At 33.8% G+C, this 25,569-nt stretch overlaps 1 protein-coding gene across 1 annotated transcript in view; it reads right to left on the reverse strand.

Moving 5' to 3' along the window:
- LOC125067079 (kinesin-like protein KIF21A) overlaps nt 1-7,856 on the reverse strand; it is a 55,368-nt gene extending 47,512 nt beyond the window's left edge. The window contains exons 1-2 of the mRNA XM_047675487.1: nt 7,552-7,856; nt 7,097-7,150 (exon numbers count right to left, since the gene is read on the reverse strand). Coding sequence (XP_047531443.1) covers nt 7,097-7,134 — 38 coding nt within the window. The 5' untranslated portion in view covers nt 7,135-7,150; nt 7,552-7,856. The remainder of the gene's footprint in view (nt 1-7,096; nt 7,151-7,551) is intronic.
- Between the last annotated feature and the right edge of the window lie 17,713 nt (nt 7,857-25,569).

The raw sequence follows: 25,569 nt of genomic DNA on the forward strand, positions 1-25,569 counted from the left end.
TGTATTATTAGCCAAGCAATTAAAAATAACATGCAAAAGTCACGGGTTTGAAATGTTAAGTATGATTATGCGTATTGTTGTTTGTCGCTGTTATTATTCGAAGTATATGTAGTTTAATTATACCCTGTGTATGACACACACAACAGTCAAGAGCTATGTGACAATCCTGGGCGTACGGGATGTACATATACAATTTACAAAGCACAGTTAAACATGAAATAGGAAGAAACGGTAGGTAATGGTCTAGAAGTGATTACAAAAATATTAAAATTTTTAAAGTTAAAACCGAGGAAGGTTCCGAAGAAAACAGAGGAAAAATATAAAATTATGTATAATAATGGATTGGCGGTATTCAACAAACAAAAAAAAACAGAGATATATATTTTGTAATAAAAATAATTATTACACTTAAATTCTCAGTTGAATAATGATTATGTAATCTGCAATTATCTGTATCTGTTTCCCGGGTATCAAAGTATTTGAATATATTTCAGACTTGCAAGTTAGTTAATTATTGCATATTATCAAATATTCTTAGAAACATACGTTATTTGATAATAACTGTTACAAAAATTACTTTTTTTCAGAAGAATTGCTGTGTCTTCACTTTTTTTAGAAATAATTTCTGATATAGTTAAATCAGAGTTATTACCTCGTTAAGCAATATTATACATCCGCATTGATTTATTGCTACACCCTGTTATCTTGTCGCATCGACGTCACTACGGGGTAGGCAGGAGATAAAACGCATATATTTTGTCAGGAATCCGTTTTTTTTATCTGTTTGTGAATATAACAATGTTTGTGAAAACAAGGAATATTATATCATGCTATGATTTGTTTAGGATACGAGTCGGAAACAGAAGCAACTATATGTTAAGTCGATAAAGTTTAAATGAACGTCTAATTAAAATACGAATTATCTTCATTTGTATAAAATCGTTTACTAGATTAAAAGCCGATCGGAGATTGCAAATTTTTTTTTAATAGATTTTAATCGAATCTTTATTAGCTCCAGTTTGTTTAAAATACTACATAATTATGAAAGAAAAAGGGACTGACTCGTATTGACGGGCAAATAAAAAACAATCAGTAATCCAAAACAACTCAGTCCAAGTTGTGACATTTTGTCCCCGATTAATACTACAGTAATTTCAATGCGGCAATATTATAGGACTGTGTTAACACAGCTATATTGTACCAAGTGCCCATTAAAAATATATGATCAAATATCGTCAAAGCAGAAATGTTACTGGTGTGATTATAGCCGCTGTTGACGACGGAGGATGTTCGACAGGTCACAGTTCACGGCTGCTGGCTGTCGTTAGCGATGACGAACGACGGTACTATTAGTCAATAATTATTCAGAAAATGGTAATCTTAAATACGATTTTTTAGGAGCTTGGGGTTGTGATTATCGTCTAGATCACTAGAGTTTACGTTTCTTAATTTCGATCCAGCAGATCTTAACCAAGTATGTGTCGTTAGATTAATGAAAGATTCCCAAAATTATCCATTGAAATATTCAATTCGTTTGCAGTTTTTTTTTCAATTTGTACCAAAGTAGCTAGCCACTGCCTAGTTAGCTACTTTTGTTTTTTGGTTAGACCTGAATTATCATGTGCCTAATTTGTCTTTATAATTCATCTCGAGCTCGGCGGTGAAGGAAAACATCGTGAGGAAACTTGCATGTGGCAGAATTTCAACGGTTGAAATTCTGCCACATGTGAATCCATCTGCATTTGAGCAGCGTAGTGGAATATGCTCCTAACCTTCTCCTCAGAAGGAAAGGAGGCCTTAGCCCCGCAGTGGGAAATTGACAGGCTGTTACTAGATATATATTACTACATAAAACCTTATTTAATGTATAACATAAACCATGAATAAATAAATTCAAAAATTAATCAAGCCATAAAAAAACTAATATTACAATAATTTAAATCAGATTATAATTCAGTTTAATAGTTGCGTTGTCGTTGTAGTCCACGTGTAACTATAATCAAGATCAATAATAATAATAATCGTAGTCAAAATTTGCATACAAAATAGATAATTATGGTTTTAAATATATTCATACTCAATATGATGTTATTTATTTTATTTTTTATATCGATCTGAGATTATTGTAGTTATTTAAATTATCAAATAACATCGAGTCGCGAATCGCGATGGATTAGTCATGACCAGTGGATAGAGCTTATCGTAAATCGAGGGTTGTAAAAACCGTAAACCTAATATTTAAATTATTTTATATTTTATTTCAATGCCAATAAAGTATGGTAATACAAATCGATTTTTCAAATAAAGAATATGCTATAGTGATAACAAACGATCAATCAGTGAAGAGACATGCGAAGGCGTGAAGTCATTGCGCTGTTACGTTTAAAAATAAAAAATGTAATTGTTCGCTATTTTGGTCCACTAGATAGGACACGTTTTTAAATATGACTTTTTAGTTTTTAGTGGCTTGTTTGTGTTTGTGATTTATTTTAGTTCTGCAATGAAATAAAATATCGAGATGATCACTAGGTCTAATCGCAATAAACCTTTTGAGAACCTATAATAAGAAAACTTAATAACTTTTTTATTGGTCCGACCTGGACTTAACACCCAGGACCTTGGGGCCAGTAACCCTATAAGTTAGCTTTACCAACGAGACAGTTAAATTTACGAGAATAAGACTTAAGGCCGTAGCTTTAAGATTACACTTAAAATATTGGATACATTTTTAAGTTATACGAACAACTTCATCGGAATAATAATAATTACATACCTACAAAATGTAATCCAGGTATAATATAACATTAACATTTCCATTAATTGAATAAGTTCTGAATATATTATCAAGAAATACAATTAATCAATAGATTGTTATATGATATTCTTATATAAAAATGTTTATCATAATATTACAAGCGTCAAGAGAACTTTACTCTCTCTCTCTCTACTATTTCAATGTAGGATTAAATTCATATTGAAAAAATAATCTAAAATAACAATGAAAATTTCAAATGAAAACTGAAAAATATCAAGATCAAAGCATACTGCATTGTTACATAACTTTAGTAACCTTACTTATAGTATACGACGTTTTATTGCACGAACGACATCGTCTTATTGTGAATGTGAATTACTTTTAATGGGTATTTTATAAGCAATCGTTCACTTGCTAGACTCTGTTTTTATATTTGACTTTAGTTGTCGATGACTTTATTTTTCTCCGAAGATCATTAAAACCTTATTTATGTAAAGTATAGACTAGGTATTATTACGCTAGAAGTAGACAAATCGTATGTGATTACATTCACGTTAACAGCTCGTTTAATGCGATTTCCATTCAATACATGTTTGTAATTTATCGTTTTATTAACTTGTATACTTATTGGATAAAATGCATTTAATACAATGGGAGTTTAATAAAATAATTTCAATCTTTAATTTTAATATATATTTGATTCCTTCGTTTCTGTTTATGAATTATTTCTAAACGGCTGGGCTGATGACTGGACTTTAATGAAATGTGTTTTTGAGTCGTTGGTGGATTAGGTTGAACCCGGTAGGTAGCACTGTTCTGGTTCCGGATGTTTTATTTTAAATTCGACAAAATACTTAGGTATATCCGTACGTAGACGGGAAGCACGTCTGCTATAGAATATAATTTAAATGACTATCAATGTCAATCAAATGTGTCACGGAAAAAAAGGGGTTAAAGTGATGGGAATAGGGTTGAATATAATTAAATCACTAGTTACAGACGCTGAAAACAATGCTGTATAATGTGCATGAGTGAAAAAAAAAATAGTTAAGGACGAAGTGGAATAACGTGAAAAACTATGGCTATTACGTTCTTAATTATTACGAGTGACTGAGCGATAGAAGAGTGAATGGATTACTCGTTTAATAAAAGAATGGTATTGTCTGAAATAGAACGTAGGAATGGAAACTCATTTTCCGACTATAGCATTGATAACATTCATTAGAGGTTGCTTAGTTACAAAATATATAATATGTATTTTAATATAGTTTATAGACGCAGCCCAGGCAGTGAAATATTTATATAGGATCTAAAAGAAAAAACGACTGCTTTCTTATTAACGACTGTCCGCATTAAAATAAATAAGCATTGTCAAAGTAGTTTAGAAAGGAACGAACGTTTTATTTGCTTTCTTTTATAACGACTTTATTATTACACGCTTAAACAAAAACCTTATTTATGTACATACGTCGTGTCTCCGCATCAACAATCACTAGGCACTCGATCTTACATGCTGTATGAGTTCATCGGGTATTTAATAAACTTTTATTGATGTTTAAGCTATTCAAAACGTTGTCAAGACTATAAATTATCAAACAATATAGGTATTGTATATGTTTCAATTCTATTTTACCGTCTTTCCGTCGTAAAATATGTCTTCATACATAAAATTATATGAATAATTCAAACGTGATAAGTTTATTTTTTTAAGCTGTGACCGATGTGATCATTGAACAGTATAAACACAAGTTACATCACATCGACCACACCTCGATTCTACTATTAGATTTCTTCTCTGAGTGTAAATTAAATCGTATTGCAATGATCTTGAATAAATTAAGTAAATTATATGTACACAAAACTTTTTCGTCCTAAAGCTGATGTATGCTAAATAATACTTTAAATGGGTAAGTGAGTTTGTTTGTTTGTTTATTACTCTTTACGTCTTAATTACTTAAAGTGTCACCATAAAATTTTGCATACATGTTGTCAGGGCTATAGAAAAGTATAAGTGCTCAGGTGGAAAATAGATTATAATAGTAAAATTAGTATTAGCTTATTTCCAAATGGAAATGAACTTCATATTCATAATTTATAATCGAACAATTTGTTGACAGTTTAAATGGCGGGAATATTTGTTTTTCTTTCCTTTATGACGTGAACTTTTATATTGTCTTATTATGTTACGAACGACCATTAAAATAAATTTCTTTACTTACATCTCTTTATTCTTTCAACTTTATTTATCCCACAACAGTTAATGTATAAATTGAGCATTAATGGCGCGTGTTGTTTTGATTATTTTATCATCAGTAATCTTTTATACAAAAATATGATTCATATAATGATAACGTATCAGATAGACATTGAAGAAGGGTTACGTCAGGTGGTAGAAAGTGCATATTTAAAACACCTTTTTTATATATGAACGCGCATTTATGCACAGGATATTAAAAGCAGGGTTGTATTAGGGTAGGGCGCGGACCGGCCGTCCTTCAGGCGCCTATGTTGGAAGGGTGATTTTTTATCGATGAGCTTGTCGGGAAACACCGCTGTAAATCACAGAAGTATACTTTTGATCTCCTATTGCTTATTATATGAAAAGCAAATACATTATATGTATATTTGAATAAATACCAGCAATTTTATTTTCTGTACGTGAAGAAAAAAAGTTATTGGATTCAGCCATTAAATGAGGTTATATAATATAATATCGAAACATCCTACAAAAGAATGATCGACGACTTTAGGTTTTACTAGCGATTATGCGTAGTCAAGTGAACAATGTTTAACCGAAATATATAATTATATTTTTACCTCTTGCATATAGAGATGTTTTCCGAGCGGGTATTATCCTACGACCATTGACCTTTGAGGCAATATTCTCCGTGGAAATATAAAAACTTGCAAGTTATTACATTTTCTTATGCAAACATTGTCTGTTGTACAAAATGTTCGCAAACTCGCAGGTCAAGTGATTGCAAATCGCAACATATTACATTAGTATTTGTCGAAACAATTACTAATAAGTAATATTTACATTACGTACTTGTCAAGCATTCAATAAATATTACGTACTAAATATTTCGCACAATTCACTTCAATGTCGAGATATAAATGAAATATATTAGCTAATGTTTATTCAAACAACACACTCTTCAATAAAATTAATGAACACATAGCATCTTCGTAAACATTGAACAATGGTGGTTATGTAACGCAAGCCCAGACTCCTTTAATATTAAACATGGTGTGATTAAAAATTTTCAAATATGACTATTACTAAATAATTAATTTCAATAATCGAATATAACAGACAGATATGTATGTAAGTAATGAAAATATTCTGTTTTTACATATATTTTTTAAATAACAAAAAACTTGAATTATATTCCCACAATAGTTAAAAAAAATAACATGCAGAGGAATTAAATTTACTGACAATAGGTCCCCATATGTTGTGTAGAAAACCTATAAAACTAGTCTTTTTTATTTTCCTTATCAGTATTGCCAGGATACTAGAACAAAATTATTAAATTGTTCTATTGTCATTGGTCATTAGGAAGTGTGCACAAATTTCAAGTTTATTTTCATTTAGAAATTCAAATTAAAAATTCCATTACATAGACACATACGGCTGAAGCCAATTAAAGTATGCTAAAATGAATTAATTAATTTAACATTGTATTGTTTGATAAAATACATTCATAATTTTATATGCTTATGTATTATTAATACATAATCACTACTCACATTATAAATGATAAATATTTATTTAGATTTTTTTAGAAAGTCGTTCATTACAAACAAGTTAACTGTGAAATGATTTTGACGTTATAATTAACCTAGATAAAAATATCAATAGAAACATATGATAGAAAATTTATATATTTAGAATTTGATTTGTTTGAAAAACAATAAATGATACTTAGTTATTAATTTACTTCACGTATGTAAGATATATTTTGTAAAATTAAATATCATCCAATAATTATAATAATAATTAACTAAAAAGGTTTTAATTATCATTTGTTAGTTAATTAGTGACTAACTTAATCATTATTCTTTTGGAAGTTTTTTCATTACTATTTTGTAAATAAAATAAAAACAAATTTCTTTTGTTTATTTAATTTATTGCAAGCTAATTACACTTGGACCACAAAACAAATAAATAACAAAATTAATAAGATAAATCAACGAGGTGATTAACAAAAACACAGCCTAAGTATAAACACAAATAATGTAGATTATAAAAAGATAAGATTTTCATTATTGGATACAAAGCATTATTAAATTCAGTTTTTATTTGTCCATAATTTGTTAGAATATTTTGTTACAAACCTGACTGCCACTCGTACGCTGGACTCTTCACTAGACATTGCTGCATCTGACCACCTGTGAAAGAGAATTGGTACCATAACAAAACAGTATGAGAGATAGGAATTATATTTGATATGATTATTTTATGGCATGTTAATAATTATTAATTTATACAATAAAAAAACTTTAGCTAGTACAAAAAGATTAACAGCCTTTTTATGATTTTTTTGTAAACTTGTTTATTTCTATGATATATGTTTATTTTATTAAAAAAAAAGCTTAAAAAAAAAATTGTATGGAATGGCCAAAAACAAAATAAAATATCTTTAAATATTTTTACATTTAACTACAATGATATACCTAAGTAAATTGATAAGTTTTGACTCAAACAAATCTTGTTTATATGTTATTATCAGATTCACACGAGTTCACAGACCTTTCTACAGTATATAGTACAAATTGACCAATTTACTTACTATACTCAGTAGAATCTTCACTTTTCGCTTAACTAGATCACATTTCTTTTATAACAGCTTCAATACGACACGCTAAATTAACACCGACTGAGATTTCCGTCCATCTTTCACTAATATAATAAAACAATTTAATTTAATATGAAACGCGACAATTTTTGCTTCTAGATAAAAGACTATATCATTGATTTAAAAAATGATTATACATTTCACACATTCACGAAGCGTCGCGTTTATAAACAATCGAATTTAAATATCAAAACGTTCGACACCACAACTCCGTTACCGCACAAAATGACACTGACAGCAAAATTCACAAACTTCGATTTCACTGATTATGTCATTACGACGTAAGTACCTCTATATACTGACGACAGTCAGGAAAGAGCAAAGTTTGACTTTGACAGAATAAAATTATACATTATCTGTTTCATGTACATATTTTTTCTTATTGTAAAAGATCTTTTATACACTTAAAATTATTATCAAAATATTTATACACAATTCATCAATAAGAATAACATTGTCATAAAAAATTCTCAATTTTATTTACGTAATAGAAACTTGAATTTGTACTAGATGTCAGTTGGTTTCACAAAGTGATTTTAAAATTTTACAGTAGATGGCGCTATTGAAAAATAAAGGTAAATAAAATATGATAGAACTTTTAACTAATAAAGTATTATTTAAGTTAAGAATAAAGTCTGAGGATTTAAAAATTATAATTCTTCCTTTTATTTGTTTAAATTAATTATTATTAAATAAATAACAATAAAGCACAGTGTCATCTATTCACATCACAGTAACAGCCTGTAAATATCCCACTGCTGGGCTAAGACCTCTACGTTTGAGGAGAAGCTTTTGAGCATGTTCCACCACACCTCTAATGCGGTTTGTTGGATCCAATGCGGGTTGGTGGATCTAAAGCGGGTTGGTTGTTAAATATATATCTAGGCTCTAGTCACGTGAGTCCCAATTCACAGTTCACAGACCGGAGGAGGACCTAGGGTGGACCCTAGGTCCTCCTCCGTTCTGCTGGCCTGTTGATGTGGACATCAGTAGGCCTTGCGGCCTATGAGTCACTGGGTAGCGAGAAGAGATGGCATACTCGTACAGGCTAAAGCAGCTGCTTTCCGGGCATGGTTGCTTCAGCAAGTAGTGTAATGTTTTACAAAATTAGATATTTATTGACATGTTATCTCTAAAACTATTAAACAAATTAGGTAATCATTTTTAAAGAAGTCGTATATTTTTATATATAATAGTATTTATTTCAACATATGCAACCAATAATAAAATATTGTGAGCATGCGTAAGATTTAACATTTAACAACTTATTTAAACTCCAGAAGTTAGTATTTATGTATAGTTTTAATGGCGCTTTTAAAGTACCTTTTTTTTACTTTCACTTATTTTATACTTAAAAGTTGACTTAATAACGCTATTAATGTAAATGCTTGGAGGGTTTTATATCAAAAAAGTAATAGTGTGATTGTTAGGAATGCTGTGTAGGTACTTATTATTTAGCTTCTGAACTAAAATATATTTTTTACGCCTCACCGCCGAGTTGTCGTTATAAAGTTTTATGTGAATTTGAATGTCGTAAACATTCAAGTAAATACTTGCTTCGTATATAAGTGTTTATAGAGTATTTTTATAACCGAAATAATAAATGATTTAAGTAAGTATTTTTATTACATCGGTAGGCGGACAAGCAAATGAGCTATCTGATGGTAAATGGTCACCACTGCCCATAGTTACTGGCACCGTAAGAAATTTTAACCATTCCTTACATCTTCAAATGCTCCACCGACTATGGAAACTAAGATGCTATATCCCTTGTGCCTGTAGTCCCTTTAAACCGGAACACATTCAAAAATAAGTATTGCTGATAGACGGGAGAATATATGATAAATGGGTGGTACCTACCTAGAATGGGTTGCACAAAGCCCTACCATCAAGTTATAACTTCACAAAAAAGTTCACTATCATACTTACTCATTTTTTCAACAAAATCTAATTTAATAAGTATGAGGCCCCAAAATCTTTAAATATAAGTAAATATGGGTTCTTGAAAAGCTATTGACAAATATAATATATATTTTTAATATCCTTAAATTTCTTTATAATAATTACATACATACATACATAAGCAGCCCGTAAATGTCCCACTGCTGGGATAAAGGCCTCCTCTCCCTTTGAGGAGAAGGTTTGGAGCATATTCCACCACGCTGCTCCAATGCGGGTTGGCGGAATACACATGTGGCTGAATTTCGTTGAAATTAGACACATGCAGGTTTCCTCACGATGTTTTCCTTCACCGCCGAGCACGAGATGAATTATAAACACAAATTAAGCACATGAAATTTCAGTGGTGCCTGCCTGGGTTTGAACCCGAAATCATCGGTTAAGATGCACGCGTTCTAACCACTGGGCCACCTCGACTCATCGGCCATATAATAATTGCTGAATCATAAAAAAAATTGAAGTTATTGTGCGATTAGATTACCTTAATCGTATAAGTGTTACAAATGTCTTTGATACTAAAAGTAGTTTAGTATTCATTCATTTGTTATCTCCAGAGTAATCTATATTTTTCGAATCCCTAAACATAAATAAAAAAAGCCCCGACAAACAATTTAATTTGCTAATAGCTGTTCCATTTGCAAATATTATTCCTAAAGTCGTTTGAGATAATTTTCGTTATTAATTAGTTTTTTAGTTATTAAATTATTCAGGAACAATTAAATTTCTAAAACAAAAAGTATCCTATACATGTATGTACATCAATAAATTTGTTTAAAATATTAATTTAAATAGTAGTTTATAAATACTATAAATAAAAAAAACCTATTGGAATTTAATTAATAATGTGTGCTATATTATTAAGAGATTATCATATTATATTATTTTAGAAACAGATAGAGTTGCGTCAGACTTTTATTACAGGTGAGAGTTAAAATATTTCAAAGATAATTACATTGAATACGGGGGCGAACTCAACGCTACATTCGCACCAGTTAGATATGAATAATGTCGATACGATGTCCGGAAGCCTAGATATGATCGACTAGGTACCTAAGTAAACTTGTTATTAACATGAAGGCCGCCCGTGGCTTTTCAAGTAACATCTAAGTCCGCAGCCCACTTACAAACAGCAGGATGAAACATAGCATGACTTGGTAGGAAGCCTAATAATATACAATACACAGCAAGACTGATACACACGGTTTCACAAAGATTCACTTAAATATTACTCTATAATGATATAGACAAATTTTTGTCGTACATAAAAAATATAACCAACCTAATTATATTTATAAATTTAAAAATAAAATAAAGATTTGCTAAAGAACTATATATGAAGTAGATTTAAAGGGAACTAAGTATGTATGTTTATGGCGAGTTCTTGCCGAGCCCCATACATTTTAATCTTCGGCCAAATACGTTTTCGAAACTACTCGAAGACATGCAACCTCGCGCTTACGATACATTAATATATATTTACGTCGACTCGTTGGCATTTTTTATGTATTCGATTAAAATATATGTATGTTTAAAAAAAAAATGTCAGTAAAGTGTGATTCAATCTACGTTACACAACTGATCGTAAATTAATGATTTTACTGCTGATAACTACTGAATACTGATAACGAGTAAAGCGACTCGGAGACGACATCCTAATTTGATGTATGCTACATGCCAATTGACAGTTTCACATAAATTTAGCTGTAACCAGTATACATACGCGTAAATTACCAACTGTGTATTGATCAATATTTCGGGTTGAAATCGGAGTGCCCTCAGGAATTAGGCTCGACGACTTACGATCACAGTCACTAATCCCGATAGGCCAAATTCTCGACGTTTCTAGCATTGTGATGTATGGATGTATTTACAATATACGATCAATAAACGTTGATAGTATTTTCAAGTGTTTTGTTTGAGTGTTTCATTGTTACATATATTATATATAAGGTATGAATATATATATAAGTTTTGTTCACATTCATTTCAGAGTAATAATAACGACAGCTTCCGAAGTTATAATAGTATTTATATGACAGGTACATATCTATCATCTTGGTAGCAACCTAAACAAGCTTTGACCTGTTCCATTAATTCATTCCCATTCTCATTTAATTATTATATTGTTTTAGATATATACTGTATTATTTAGTTTCTACTCATAAAAATAATCATCATTAAACTGTTCAAAATTTTAATCGGATTAATCTCAGATGTCTAGAATATTTTGCGCTCAACTAGCTTAAGTTCACGACAGATAAGGAAAAAGGTTTTCTGGTAGGTAATATGTTATTAATTTCATAGTAAGTAAAATTATCGTAGTGTAAAAAATATATGAAATCGCACAAACAACATAACTTCTTACTTTGCGTACCGCGTGTACGTATTTAGACAATCAATAAGCGAGAGTAACTCCTATATTGAATTTGACTTTTCTCTTCGTTCTATAGCTATATATTGTTTATTTTTATATATTATTACGTTTTTATAGATGCCATTACGTATATTCTACTTAATTACGGCACAATTGAGTATATGTGTAATGGCGGCAGTGGATTAAGACACGAACACACTAATATACTTTAAGGGTAAAACCTTTTTGATTTAGGGTTACGATTGCTTAATTGTGGCGTTAGTTTCTTCCTTTCCCGTCTTTTTATATACATATGTTTAACTGCCTTTATATTTATTTTATATTTATTAGTAAAATTATTTCGACCCGTAGGTACTTTATGCTCATGTAAATGGGCTTAGCCCTTTTACAGACGAGGCAGGTGTCAATAGAACTAGTATGAAACTGCTTTCATAAATAAATTAAAATATAAGTTTCAATGAACTTTTTCAAGTAAATAATCACTCATAAGGATACTATTTTTAATATATTTACTTCACATGCTGTTTTATGACTGTTGGTGGACAGATGTAAGTGGTAGTGCCACACTGCATACTTTCGAGTTGCAGCCGAATGGGCCGGCACGCCCGGGGAAGTACCACTCTCTCACTTAAAATCGGTGTGAAGTGGTAGCTATGCTACTGCGTTTCGTCCGGTATGTGAGAGTCCCGGAGGCCCGATCCCCCTCCCCCCCAAATCATAATGGTTGTGCAGAATTTGGTTCTATTACCCCAGGAGGGTACCATCAGCGACTGCGGTGGAGAATCCCTCTCTGGGCATCCATGCTCAGGACGTACACAACCTGAGCAAGGATGCCCAGGCTGCCCTCCGAATTCTGGGGGGGGCAATTTTTCGCTCGCCACTGTTCGGGGCAAGCGGAGCAGGCATCATAAGGCAACCCCTACCACCCTCACCGTGGACTTCTGCAACATAAGGGGACTCAACTCCAACTTGAACGCCGTTCACTTTCACCTTGAGACGGCTAAGCCGGCCTTGCTCTTTCTTACCGAAACCCAGATATCTTCCCTGCCGATACGACTTTTCTCTCTTACCCCGGGTACAAATTGGAACGTTCCTTTGTACCACGAGCTGGGGTGTGCGTTTACGTCAGAGATGATATCTGCTCTCGACGCCTCGGCAGCCTTGAAGGGCAGGACCTATCGATTATCTGGCTGCGTGTAGACTGCGACGACCATCCGCGAATCTACGCGTGCCTTTATAGGTCCCATAGCGGTAATGCCGAAACCGACCGACTGGTTGAGCACGTCCAAATGGCTACAGATTCCGTGCTGCAGCAGATCCCATCCGCAGAGATCGTTTTTCTTGGCGATTTTAATGCCCACCATGCCGAATGGCTTGGATCGCGCACTACCGATCATGCGGGTCGATCTGTTCTCGACTTCGCTTTAGCATATGATTTGACACAACTAGTCCCCTCGCCAACGCGAATACCAGACGTGGAGGATCATACACCTTCCCTGTTGGACCTTCTGCTGACTTCCCATCCGGATGGCTACCAGGTTATCGTCGAACCCCCTCTGGGCTCGTCGGACCACTGTCTCGTCCGAAGTACAGTGCCGGTTGCGCGTTACTCACGACCTCGTTTCGTGGGCTGCCTCCGAGTGTGGCACTACAGGTCAGCAGATTGGGATGGGATGCGGTCCTTCTTTGCATCCTACCCATGGGGGCAGGTTTGTTTCTCGCCGGATGATCCGAGTGTTGTTGCTGACTCTGTTGCCGATGTGGTACTTCAGGGTATGGAACTATTCATTCCGTATTCTGCGGTCCCCATCGGTCCCAGCCCTGGTTTGGTCGATTCTGCAAAACGGCTTCACGCAGAAGATGGGAACGCTACCAAGACTGGGCTAACGCATCAGCGTCTCGTGATGTGAATACCAGCGCAATCAGAAAGGAATATAACTCTGCCTCTAGGTCCTTCAAAAACGTGATTGCTAAGGCGAAGACGGAGTACATTGGCAGAATTGGCGAGAGACTGGTGCGCCTCCCTTCAGGAACACGTGCGTTCTGGTCTCTCACCAAGGCTGTCTTAGGGAATTTCTGTCAGCCATCCTTACCATCTCTGCACAAGGACGGTGAGTCATTGGCCCATACAGCGAAGGAGAAGGCTGATCTTTTAGGCTCTCTCTTCGCAGCGAACTCGACTCTGGATGACCGAGGAAAGTCACCACCAACAATCCCGCGGTGTGATACCACGATGCCGGAGGTTAAATTCCGGCAAAGTGTAGTTCGTAAAGCACTTCTTTCCTTGGATATTCATAAGTCGAGTGGACCCGATGGCATCCCTCCAATCGTGCTACGGACTTGTGCTCCCGAGTTGGCGCCGGTCTTAACGCGTCTTTTCCGGCAATCCTATGCATTCGGCGTCGTCCCGAACTCCTGGAAGACTGCGTTGGTGCATCCGATCCCTAAAAAGGGCAACCGCTCAGAACCATCCAATTATAGGCCTATAGCCATCACCTCCTTGTTCTCTAAGGTAATGGAGTCCATTATAAACTGCCAGCTCCTGCGGTACCTAGAGGAGTACCAGCTGATTAGCGACCGCCAGTACGGTTTCCGTCGGGGTCGCTCAGCCGGTGATCTTCTAGTTTACCTTACTCATAGATGGGCGGAAGCAGTTGAGAGCAATGGGGAGGCATTAGCAGCCAGTCTGGACATAGCGAAGGCCTTCGATCGCGTGTGGCACAAAGCGCTTCTTTCGAAGCTTCCTTCCTATGGGCTTCCCGGGAAATTATGCAATTGGATTTTTGGCAGATCGGAGCATCAAGGTCGTTGTCGACGGTGCATGCTCTGACTTAAAATTCGTCAATGCTGGTGTTCCACAAGGCTGCGTTCTATCACCCACTCTGTTTCTTCTGCATATCAATGACTTGTTGCAAATCAGTAACATTCATTGCTATGCAGACGACAGCACCGTAGACACCTCATACACCGTCCGTGCTAATATTTCTCGGGAAAACGACGAAGAAAACCAGAACAAACTTGTATCTGAAATCGAGTCTTCGTTAAACAAAGTCTCGAACTGGGGTCGGCTAAACCTAGTTCACTTCAACCCCAAAAAGACGCACGTTTGCGCGTTAACTGCTAAAAAAACACCATTCTCCACGGTTCGAGAACATTCCGTTAGCCGCTACAGCTAGTATCGGAATACTTGGCGATGATGTTTCGAGTCTCGTTCAGTTCCGCGGTCAATTGGAAGGCAAAGCCAAATTGGCATCAAAAAAGCTTGGTGTGCTCAGCAAGGCAAGACAGTATTTCACGTCGGCCCATCGTCTAAGACTATACAAGGCGCAAATTCGGCCTCACATGGAATACTGCTCTCACCTCTGGGCGGGTGCTCCCCAGTACCAGCTCCTTCCATTTGACCGTATCCAACGTAGAGCGGCTCGAATTATCGACGATCAAGCCCTTTCCGATCTGCTTGATCCTTTGGCTTTGCGTAGAGATGTTGGATCGCTCTGCATCTTCTACAGAATTTATCACGGGGAATGTTCCGAGGAATTGTTCGGATTAATCCCGGCTGCTGAATTTCACCTTCGGACATCTCGTCAAAATCCCAAATATCACCCGCACCACCTAGATGTCCGAAAATCCACAACAGCGCGATTTTTAAGACATTTTCTGCCTCGCACAACCACTCGGTGGAACCAGCTTTCGCCGGCGGTTTTTCCGAACCGATACGACTTGGGAACCTTCAAGAAAAGAGCGTACTCTTTCCTGAAAGGAGCCTGCAAGCCCCCCGGTGTTGCAGATGTCCATGGGCGGTGGTAGTCACTTTCCATCAGGTGAGCCTCCTGCTCGTTTGCCACCTTATGACATAAAAAAAAAAAAAAGACGTGTAGATATCCTTTCGATGTCAATCGACACTGACTAGGACGAAAAGTAATACATACATACTGCCTAGTACGAAAATAATTATGAACATGTTACTGGCACATGAAAACACAGTACTCGTCCGAATTTGAACCTGTGATATTCAAGATCCACGTGCTCAAGACACTGTTTGTAAATGAAAATTAGAAAAAAATTAATTGGTGACGTCATACCCAAATACTTCAGACAGCTTTGTAAGGATATAAAAGCTGTGTAGAAAGAAGTCAATTGAACTGCTTTTTAATTTTTAAGTATTAGTCAACAAATAAACACTACAGAAAAAATTGCTCTTATTTGCGCTCTTTTTAATATTATAATATATATTGCTAAGTTCGGTTAGTTTTAGATTGTGTTTTAAGAGAATGAGCCGAGATGGCCCAGTGGTTAGAACGCGTGCATCTTAACCGATGATTTCGGGTTCAAACCCAGGCAGGCACCACTGAATTTGCATGTGCTTAATTTGTGTTTATAATTCATCTCGTGCTCGGCGTTAAAGGAAAACATCGTGACGAAACCTGCATGTGTCTAATTTCAACGAAATTCTGCCACATGTGTATTCCGCCAACCCGCATTGGAGCAGCGTGGTGGAATATGCTCCAAACCTTCTCCTCAAAGGGAGAGGAGGCCTTTAGCCCAGCAGTGGGAAAATTTACAGGCTGCTAATGCTAATGCTTTGACAGAATGATCTAAATAGTTACTTCTAACTAAACGTGACCGATTAAAACGTAAACATGAAAATTAGGATGGTGTCTTAAAATGAGAAGACACTGGCTTTCAGCAAGTTAATCTGAACGGATTAAAGAATTATCATTGAAGCTGTATACGCAAAACTTCTTGTTATAATCAAGTTTTGATGCTATGACTTACGTTTACGATAATATCAATAAAACAACTTTGTATGATATATGATAAAGAGAGGGTATTGAGTGGGGTTAGAAGAGAGGCCTAATAGTATTTGCACCATTTATGGGAACAAATAAAAAAGATAAATTTATTCACAGATATTATTTTAGGTTATAAATAAATTCAGATTTTAATTCGACTTAAACTATTGATAGTACATCGTAAAAATAATATTACAATTAATAAATCGATATGTATCGCTTCTCTATGAGGGTAATTTACACTTACGGTGTATTTACGGGTGTTGCTAATCTTTGGTATATAGTACCAATTTATGAATATTCTTTTAAAGATGAGCCATAAAAAAAAAAATCTGGATATTTGGAAAAAGTTACAAATGATTTAAATATATTTAATATTATTGATATTGTCTGTTTTGTGGTGTAAACATTTTTTTAACATGATTGTCGGGTATAGGTTTTGGTTATCAGCGACGTTTATATTTGTCGGGATATAAATGATCCGAATTTCCAACGCATGAGGATGAAGATTAAAACAAAATTAAATTAATATTCATTTAATTTTGTTTTGTATCAATAAGCGTAAATATCTTCTTTTTTTTCGTAAGACAGACTACAATATTTGCTTTCTTATGGTAAGCCACTCTTTATGTACCGTTAATGCGCCACTAACCATAGGATCTAAGATGTTATATTGATTTTAACTGTAATTGTACTGGCTCACTAACCCTTCAAATATCTGGTCCCCGACAAAACGGGCATGAATAAAATAGTAAATAAAATTTCATAAAAAGAAAATGACAATTATCTACAATATTTTCACGATTACCAGACGGAAGTGAATAGAAGCTAACGACATGAAGCGGAAGAGAAGCACTCTAGAAGAGATATTTGAAATCATTTCTATTAGAACAATTCTTTAAGGCCATTTATAAAAAACTACATCAACAACCACAGAGCAGCACAGGCCTGGACGATACGGCGATTATTTTCAGCGCGGTAAACCGTTAACCAGTTATTCGTAATAAGACCTACGAACCGGGACACATCAAAGCTGAGCCCAGCGCGGCACTGCCCCAGAAGAGAAATATAACAGTAGTCATTAGCAGACTGATAAGATTTAGGCCAAGTATAACCAGGACATGGATTGTGCACTCCATTAGAGTTGCGTCAACTTTATACGGCACCCTTTTACAGCAGGCGCTATGCTCTATGACTGCTTGGTTGCTTGGTTTTGTCAGTCTCTCCATATCTCTCTCCAGCAAAAGTCAAAAGCGTTTTCAGTACCTCAGTTGACCTCAGTCGACTAGCAAGAATTACTGAATATCACTATTGAATTGAGTAATTCTATCAGAATAGAGGTCGAGTTACACAAATATGCGGTCCTGCATATGGTAAGGATACTCATTCAGCTGAAATTCATGTCGAGCCAACGAGGGTTCTAATACCCTCTCTGAGGCTGAATTGTGTTGGAATTTATCTCAATCAATTGGGTTGAGAGAGGCGATGAGACTATTTGCGAGGACTTGGATCGCCTGACAAAAATATTTAATAGTTCGTATCGAGTCAATCTATTTTTTTCCAAATCGGTGTTAGATTTTACTTTGTCAATCAATAATGCAAAGCATTATATGATTAATCAAACTACATGAATTATTTTGAATGAATCACCACACATCACTTTCAGCTTAGCGGGCATGAAATTTATTATTTTTGATTTATTTTTCTAATAATTATTGAAAACTTCTCGCGCCTCAGAGTGTCTAATTTTCTCATTACTTGTTAATGAAATAGTTACTTCCTACTTAATTAAAATAACATCTTACTTCTAAAGCGAAATGTCATAATTAATTATGTTAATATTAATAAGTTTCACTTGTAAATTAATTTTCGTTATCAGATTATTGTCAAATTGTCAATGGTAAAATTTCTTGCAATTTTCACGACACAAAAAATGTGTACATTCTCGGGACCCCTATTTTTTAATAGTCAATTTACATCCTCAATAAGCTTGCAACACATTTTTGCGTGTAAAATTTCTCATTTTCTATGATAAAAAATGGAAAAATAATCTTACAATATTAATATTATATAAATTAATTAGTAAGTATATTTGTAATATCTGCAAGCATTACACAAAAATTAATTAGAGGTATAATAAAGATTTTAAATTTCATAGAAAAAAATAAACCCCAGGGGACAGGAGATAGCATCTTCCATGCTATCTCTCGGGTCCAAAAGCTTTTATGTTAATTATAATATTAAAAATTATAACATAGCTTTAATGTGTCTCCATAAATTTTCTCATATTCGCCATCTTGTCTTACCAATTAAAAGATAGGTTGACATATGCATTGTTCAAATGAAAGAAAATAGATTTAAGTGTATTAAAAAAGATTTATTGACATATTCATAATTATATTTTAAGACAAGCTCGCGGCGAATTCAATCGAATCTATTTACGACTTGATCCGCGTATCTTACCGTTTCGACCATTAACATAAAATAACCGTGTTAAAGCGATAAAGATGTCCTTAACGAGTGAAAGATCTACATAATTATAACAAGAATAGGTGAATTTGTTTGGGTGTGATAAAGTCACGATCGGCCATAACGGATTTAACCTCAACATGCGTAGACGGGTCAAAAGACTTATAAACAACAATCTTATTATGCTTAGATCCAGCTCGGCGTCGGTTTGATGTTATAATTCTGGCAATATACGAATGAAAAACTTCATAATTAAGATTTCCATATATTTTATTTATTTTGAAATTGGAATGTCCGAATTTGTTTAATATTTTGCGGCGCTACACTATCAAAGTACAAGTTTTATAGTTTCCCGTTTTAAATTTATCTCTTAAATTAAAAGATATCTTGTCGTAAAATACGAATACACTTTATTAAAACTATTAATGCAACGTAACATTTTTATTGCCTCTCATTATAGAGGTTTGTATATAAATGAAAAATAGTATTATAAATTCTTGAAGTGCTGTCTAAACGAGTAAAATTTACTTTGCGGTAAGTTCAGAAAGTATTGTACTGGCTTGGCATTGTGAAACACGTCTGCGGGCGTGTTTGTTCGGCGCTCGGCGCTCGTGCGCACCTCCATTATGCTCTTAATACATATTGCACGGCTCTTACCACTTAAGAAGCTGCATTATTTCCTGGTAGAGGATATGTCGAAATGCTGTATTTGTTTCCAACTTTTAACTGAATAAGCGATCGCTAATTAGGAACAAGCTAATAAATAAGACATAATTTATTCGAGATATACCTATATATTAGTTCAACAGTAAGAAAGATAATTTGATGTTACTTATGACGTACCTATTTATATTCTAAAAAATCTTATAACTTATTATAACATAACTAGTACATATTTATGTACAGACACGGACACATAATCAGGTACTAGTGATTCTTAGAAATCATAAAACAAAGTAACATTTCTGTCACTGTGTTTTTATTGACATTTTCTTATAAATTAGCATTTGTTATGCTGTCTGTACCACGAATAATTAAAAATTGGTATTGGCATACAATCTCCGAATTGTATAGGGATGCCATTTTCGCCTCTTAAAGTAATGCATTGGAGCCACTTTCTATAGAGCTTATTTGAATAAAGTATATTTAGATTTTGATATTGAATTACGTTCTCCAGACAAGATAACAGGACGTTGTCTTGTACGATAGGTTTAAAGCAGGATTATATCCCAAATATGAACTAGTAGATATTAATCAAGATCTCGTTGATTATATGATGATGTAGCCGACGGAAACCGTTATCCTCATATAAAATTTGCATCAACAAGTGCGAGGTATTAGTAACATTAAAATCAGGTTTCGAGATATACGCTTCCATATTTAATACAGCCAAGTTGAATTCAAATGGTATCGTGTCTTATTTTACACGCGAACATTTACAAGTTACCAATGAGTCCTGTCCTATTTCCGCTAGGACTGAGTGTGCAAATTGATTCTAATGAGATAATTTTTTTAAGCATTATTATCATTCCAGATGTTTTATGATAAATTCAAACTTAGATAAAAAAGAATTCAGAGACATGATATTTTTAATATTAATCAAATATTTATATAAAATGAATGAGGCTATTGGACACGGAGTAAACGTACAAAATTTTCCATTTTGTTCAATTTTATTATAAGTTGAAAATATTATTGTCTATTTTCTTGGCGATTCATTAAGTACTTTCAAAGGGTAATTTAAAATGGAAAATGAAGTAGGATATAATATTATTTTCAATAACGATTTTTAAGAATTTTCTAATAGAATGAAACTTATCAATCACCGTATATTGCATTAAAGCGAGAAAGACAGAAATATATATCTAAAAATATAATACTGATGAAGAAGTTTTTAAATAAGTTATACTTATATTTAACAAAATACACTATTTCAAATGTATCTACTAAGTACATACGTGTACATACATAGTATTAATATAAAGAGTAATAAAATTAGATGAAACTGATTCTATTTTTTATTTATGAATTAGGTTTATTTATTCTGGTTAAGATACTCTGTACGTATCTTAACATAATATTTAACGTGTAGGTTTGTGAAGGAGCTAATAGGGTCATGTGAGGGTTAGTTAAATAATAGGACGCATTGTTTCCCGCGAGGCCGTTCGCCTCGACATGCGTTGGCGCACGCCGTGTGACTGTCGCTCCGCCACACTTGGCAACTTAACTTACATTTATAACAATAACTTTAAGATTTCATCGGATTTATAACGAACATTTTTATTCAATGTGTATTAAATAAATAATATGTAAAAATAAGTTATTATATATTATACAGTTTGTGTTTATTGTTTTTGAATAAAATCTGCTGACCAATAACGAATATTATATTATTATAACAAATATCCTATAACCTATATAAGGATATTTTTGCTCATGATAAATTATTATATTTTAATGTACGCTTAGCAAAAGAAAAACAATTATAATTGTGTAACATTTTAATGTTTTAATATTTGCGATAATTATATTCAAAAATATATGCCACAAACAAAATGAACAGCATATTATAAAAAAGATATAAAAAATAATAACCAAAAGGACGTTTAGACGTTACGTAACACTTTTTTTTCGTTTATGATTTCATTTAGTACAGGTCAGGCACTAATATAGAATTAAACTCATGAGAGCACTCGTAAAATTCGATACAAAGCTTTTAGTACACTTGAATTACTTTATCTGTAATTCTTTGTTTTGTATAAAACACGACATTATAAAAAAGTTAAAACAATTTTCATACGGGACAGAAAAAATTAAACCTGTGAGACAATTCTACTAATTTATAACGATTACGATACGTTCTGTACCGATCCGACTTCGATCGAACTCCAACTGGATCATTGTATTATAGAATATTAAAACAGTTCAACGGCAACGATTTCATTTCGATTCGATTGCCATACACGCGCGTGAGTATCTAGATACTAAATAATATTGTGACGATTAAAGATATCCTATGACTTTTTTTCAATGTATAGTTAGATATATAATATCATACAAAACTATCTATCAATCTAACTATAACACTTATAAACTTAAAATTTGGCAGGTAGGTTCCTAATAGGGTCTAGACATGCTAAGACCAGATTTTACGAAACTCCACCCATAAGGGGGTGAAACAGGGCTTAGAAGTTTGTGTTTTATATAAATACTATATAGTTAATTATTTTAATTAAATAGTACGTAGGTATTATAAATTATTATATTGTATACAAAACACGGACACATAAAACGAGCAATCTCATGGTTGTAACGCTTAATAACTACGTAAAAAGCGTACGTTTAGATTCTGTTTATCGCTATTAAATTTACATAGAGGTTGAAGATCTATTTAGGAGTCCTTAATGTCTAAAAGTCTTTATATAAATGTAATGTGTATCGCTCGCCGTAAACGGGAAGTCATGGAAAAATTTAATAACATAAAGTTTATTTTTAGCAAACTATTCAAATCAAAATACAATACAGTCCATGATTTCAATATTAACTAAAACTCTATTATCTCTTTGTGTAAGCGTTAAAAAGACTCCCGTATCAACTCGCCGAGACATGTGAACAGGTACGATTCCTTCTCTTTCCGGTTTTCATTATAAAATCAGCCGCACCGGAGTTGCACCGTCTAAGGCAGCGATATTTACACGCATAATTATAGTCTGTCAAAACTCGTGCACTCGCCCTACCTAGCCCTTATTACAACGATATAGACACTATATTTAAATAACTTTCATTAACAGGCACACAGATGAACATATCTTTTCAAAATTCATTGAGACTAAGATTAAAAGAAGCGTTTTTTGAAGCTCGGTTGAAAGTAATGAATGAATTTTACTAAGGGCTTTTACGAAGCGACCAAAGAAATTCGAGATGATGACATCATTGTGTTTTACGTAGAGAAATTAAAGTGTTTTTATAATTAAAGAAAAAATATCCAAAGAGATTTCATATTCTTTCTTAATCAGTCTCACTGAACATAGTTTCTAATCCATAAGCAAACAAATATATCGTAGCTGTAAAGGTTTATAAGGACGGGGTGCGCGGGCGTAGTGGACGCGCGGAGAGGGGGTGCGTTGACCTCGCGTCGGGTTTACGAGTGCATTTGCACAGTGACACCCCCCCGCTACCCGTACCCACTCCGCCCTCGTCGCAGACGTGCGTGCACGCAGCGCGCCGATTCTCGAAATCGCAAAAACCGACCAATTATGATTGATACCACTAGCCGACGACCGACAGTACGGAGAAAAAGTTAAAAATTCGCCAACCGAAATGGATTGATGTTGACTCGATTCATCGAGATATAAGAAGTGCGCGGCCGCTGTAAAAACCTTTGATTTACGATGGGACGACGCGCTCGTATTTACACGTCTATGGCACAGGGCTTGTTCGCAATCTCATAATAACCGTAATCAATCTATTACTGTTGGCTCAACGAAAGTGTCTCTATTTAACTGTCGGCGGTCACCTGGACATTTTTCTCATGTTTGCAACGATATGTTTACAAAAACATCTCAATGATAGACTCGTCACATGTCATCTACTCAGGAATGCTGTTCAATGTCATAATTGCTCCTTACCAGTATTAGTGGAAAAAATGTAAGATTACATTTATTCAAAGATACATTAGGTTTAAGTGATGCTATTTAAAATGTATGAATTAAATTATAATCGTAAAAAGTCCTTAGTTTTTTCAAAAAAAAAAAAAAGTTTATATATACTACAAAGCTGCCTAAAGTCAGTGCTACAAGCTCACTCAGCACAAAAAACGTGCTACTTGGCCAGTATCAAACAAATTAATTTATTATTAAGGAATATAATTATGATTATAAGCTACATGTTACATACCTACATAATATATGTTAGGACTATGTTTTTAATTGTAAAGTAAATATACACTCATTTTTCTACAATTACTTTAGGTATAAAAGAGAGAAGTGTATTCTATAAAAATGCATTATTATGATAGCAATTAAACATGTATTATTAATATTATTTTATTTTTATATTTGTCTTTATTAAACATTTACGCTTTTCTTAGAAGAAAGAAAACAATAAACGCAGTTTCACATCTGGTAGCAATAAATTCAAATGCATATTTAAATTAAGTTTAAATGAGCCAAATCGGTAGTCTTCTAATAACCATTTTTAACATATTAAAAAAAACCATTGTTGTATAAAATTCTCATTAAAAAAATATAATTCACCAAAAAAAATACAATGCTATAGAACATCCAAAGTAATTATATTCAAACTTTCACCTACACTTAATTTTTAAACCTCTTGACTTTATTTCCAAAAACGACGGCACAACGACCACACACCAAGCCATGACGGTCAGTAGAGGTTACTGTAGTAGCTGCGAGAAAAAAGGTAAAGAAACGGCTTCTAGTCGGCGTTGTTTGAGCAGGCGCAGGCGCAGGCGAAGAGCAAACACAGGCCTCGTATTGTCCTCTTCGCCTTCTTACATAATTAAGTATAATGCGTGTTACTTAATTCTTCATTTCAAACACATGATATAAGTCGATGCTATGTTTACTTTAATTTGTTTAAATATCTTTCTTTGATAACAATATTAAAGAACTTAGTATTTGTTAATTTCTAGGATATACAGGTATAAATTTAATTGTAATTTATTGACGTACTCTGTAATTAAAGTGGTGGACAAGAGTAACTACTGAGTGTCTTGCCGGTTCTTCTCGGTAGATTCTACTTTCTGAACCGGTGGTAGCTGTACATTTATTCACTTCAGGGGAAGGTTTGAAGCTTATTCCATCATGCTGCTCTAATGCGCGCTGATGTATACATATGTATGTGTCATTATACATACATAGGGTATTATAATGCGTGTATGTTGGTGTCACTTAGCACCTTTAACTCTGTGTTTAATAAATAAAAGTCATATACGTAAATAATATTAACGAATATATATTTTGTTTCCAAATATAGATCTCATTACAAAATTAGACTTTGCATATTTTCGTTACTAACAAACACATTCAATATCTCTAAAAATATGTCATGTAGACATAATCTGATGATCAATCGATGATAGAAGCACTCTTTACCAAACGTACGTGAGCTTTAATGACACTTCACTTGAGATAGTTTCCAACTAAAATATTGCGGTCGATCAAATTTGTACATCAGTAGACGAGTATCGTAAATATTTGACTGCTTCGTTTGTCTAGTAGATACCTTATAATACTGTAGATCAAGAGGACCCGGTTTTAAACACGACATTAAATAACACAAATATCAGTCAAGTAATTCTTACTAGCAGTACAATGGTCGGACAGGGTCGGCAAT

The sequence above is a fragment of the Vanessa atalanta genome, chromosome 1 (assembly GCF_905147765.1).
Source record: "Vanessa atalanta chromosome 1, ilVanAtal1.2, whole genome shotgun sequence".
Taxonomy (NCBI): Eukaryota; Metazoa; Arthropoda; class Insecta; order Lepidoptera; family Nymphalidae; genus Vanessa; species Vanessa atalanta.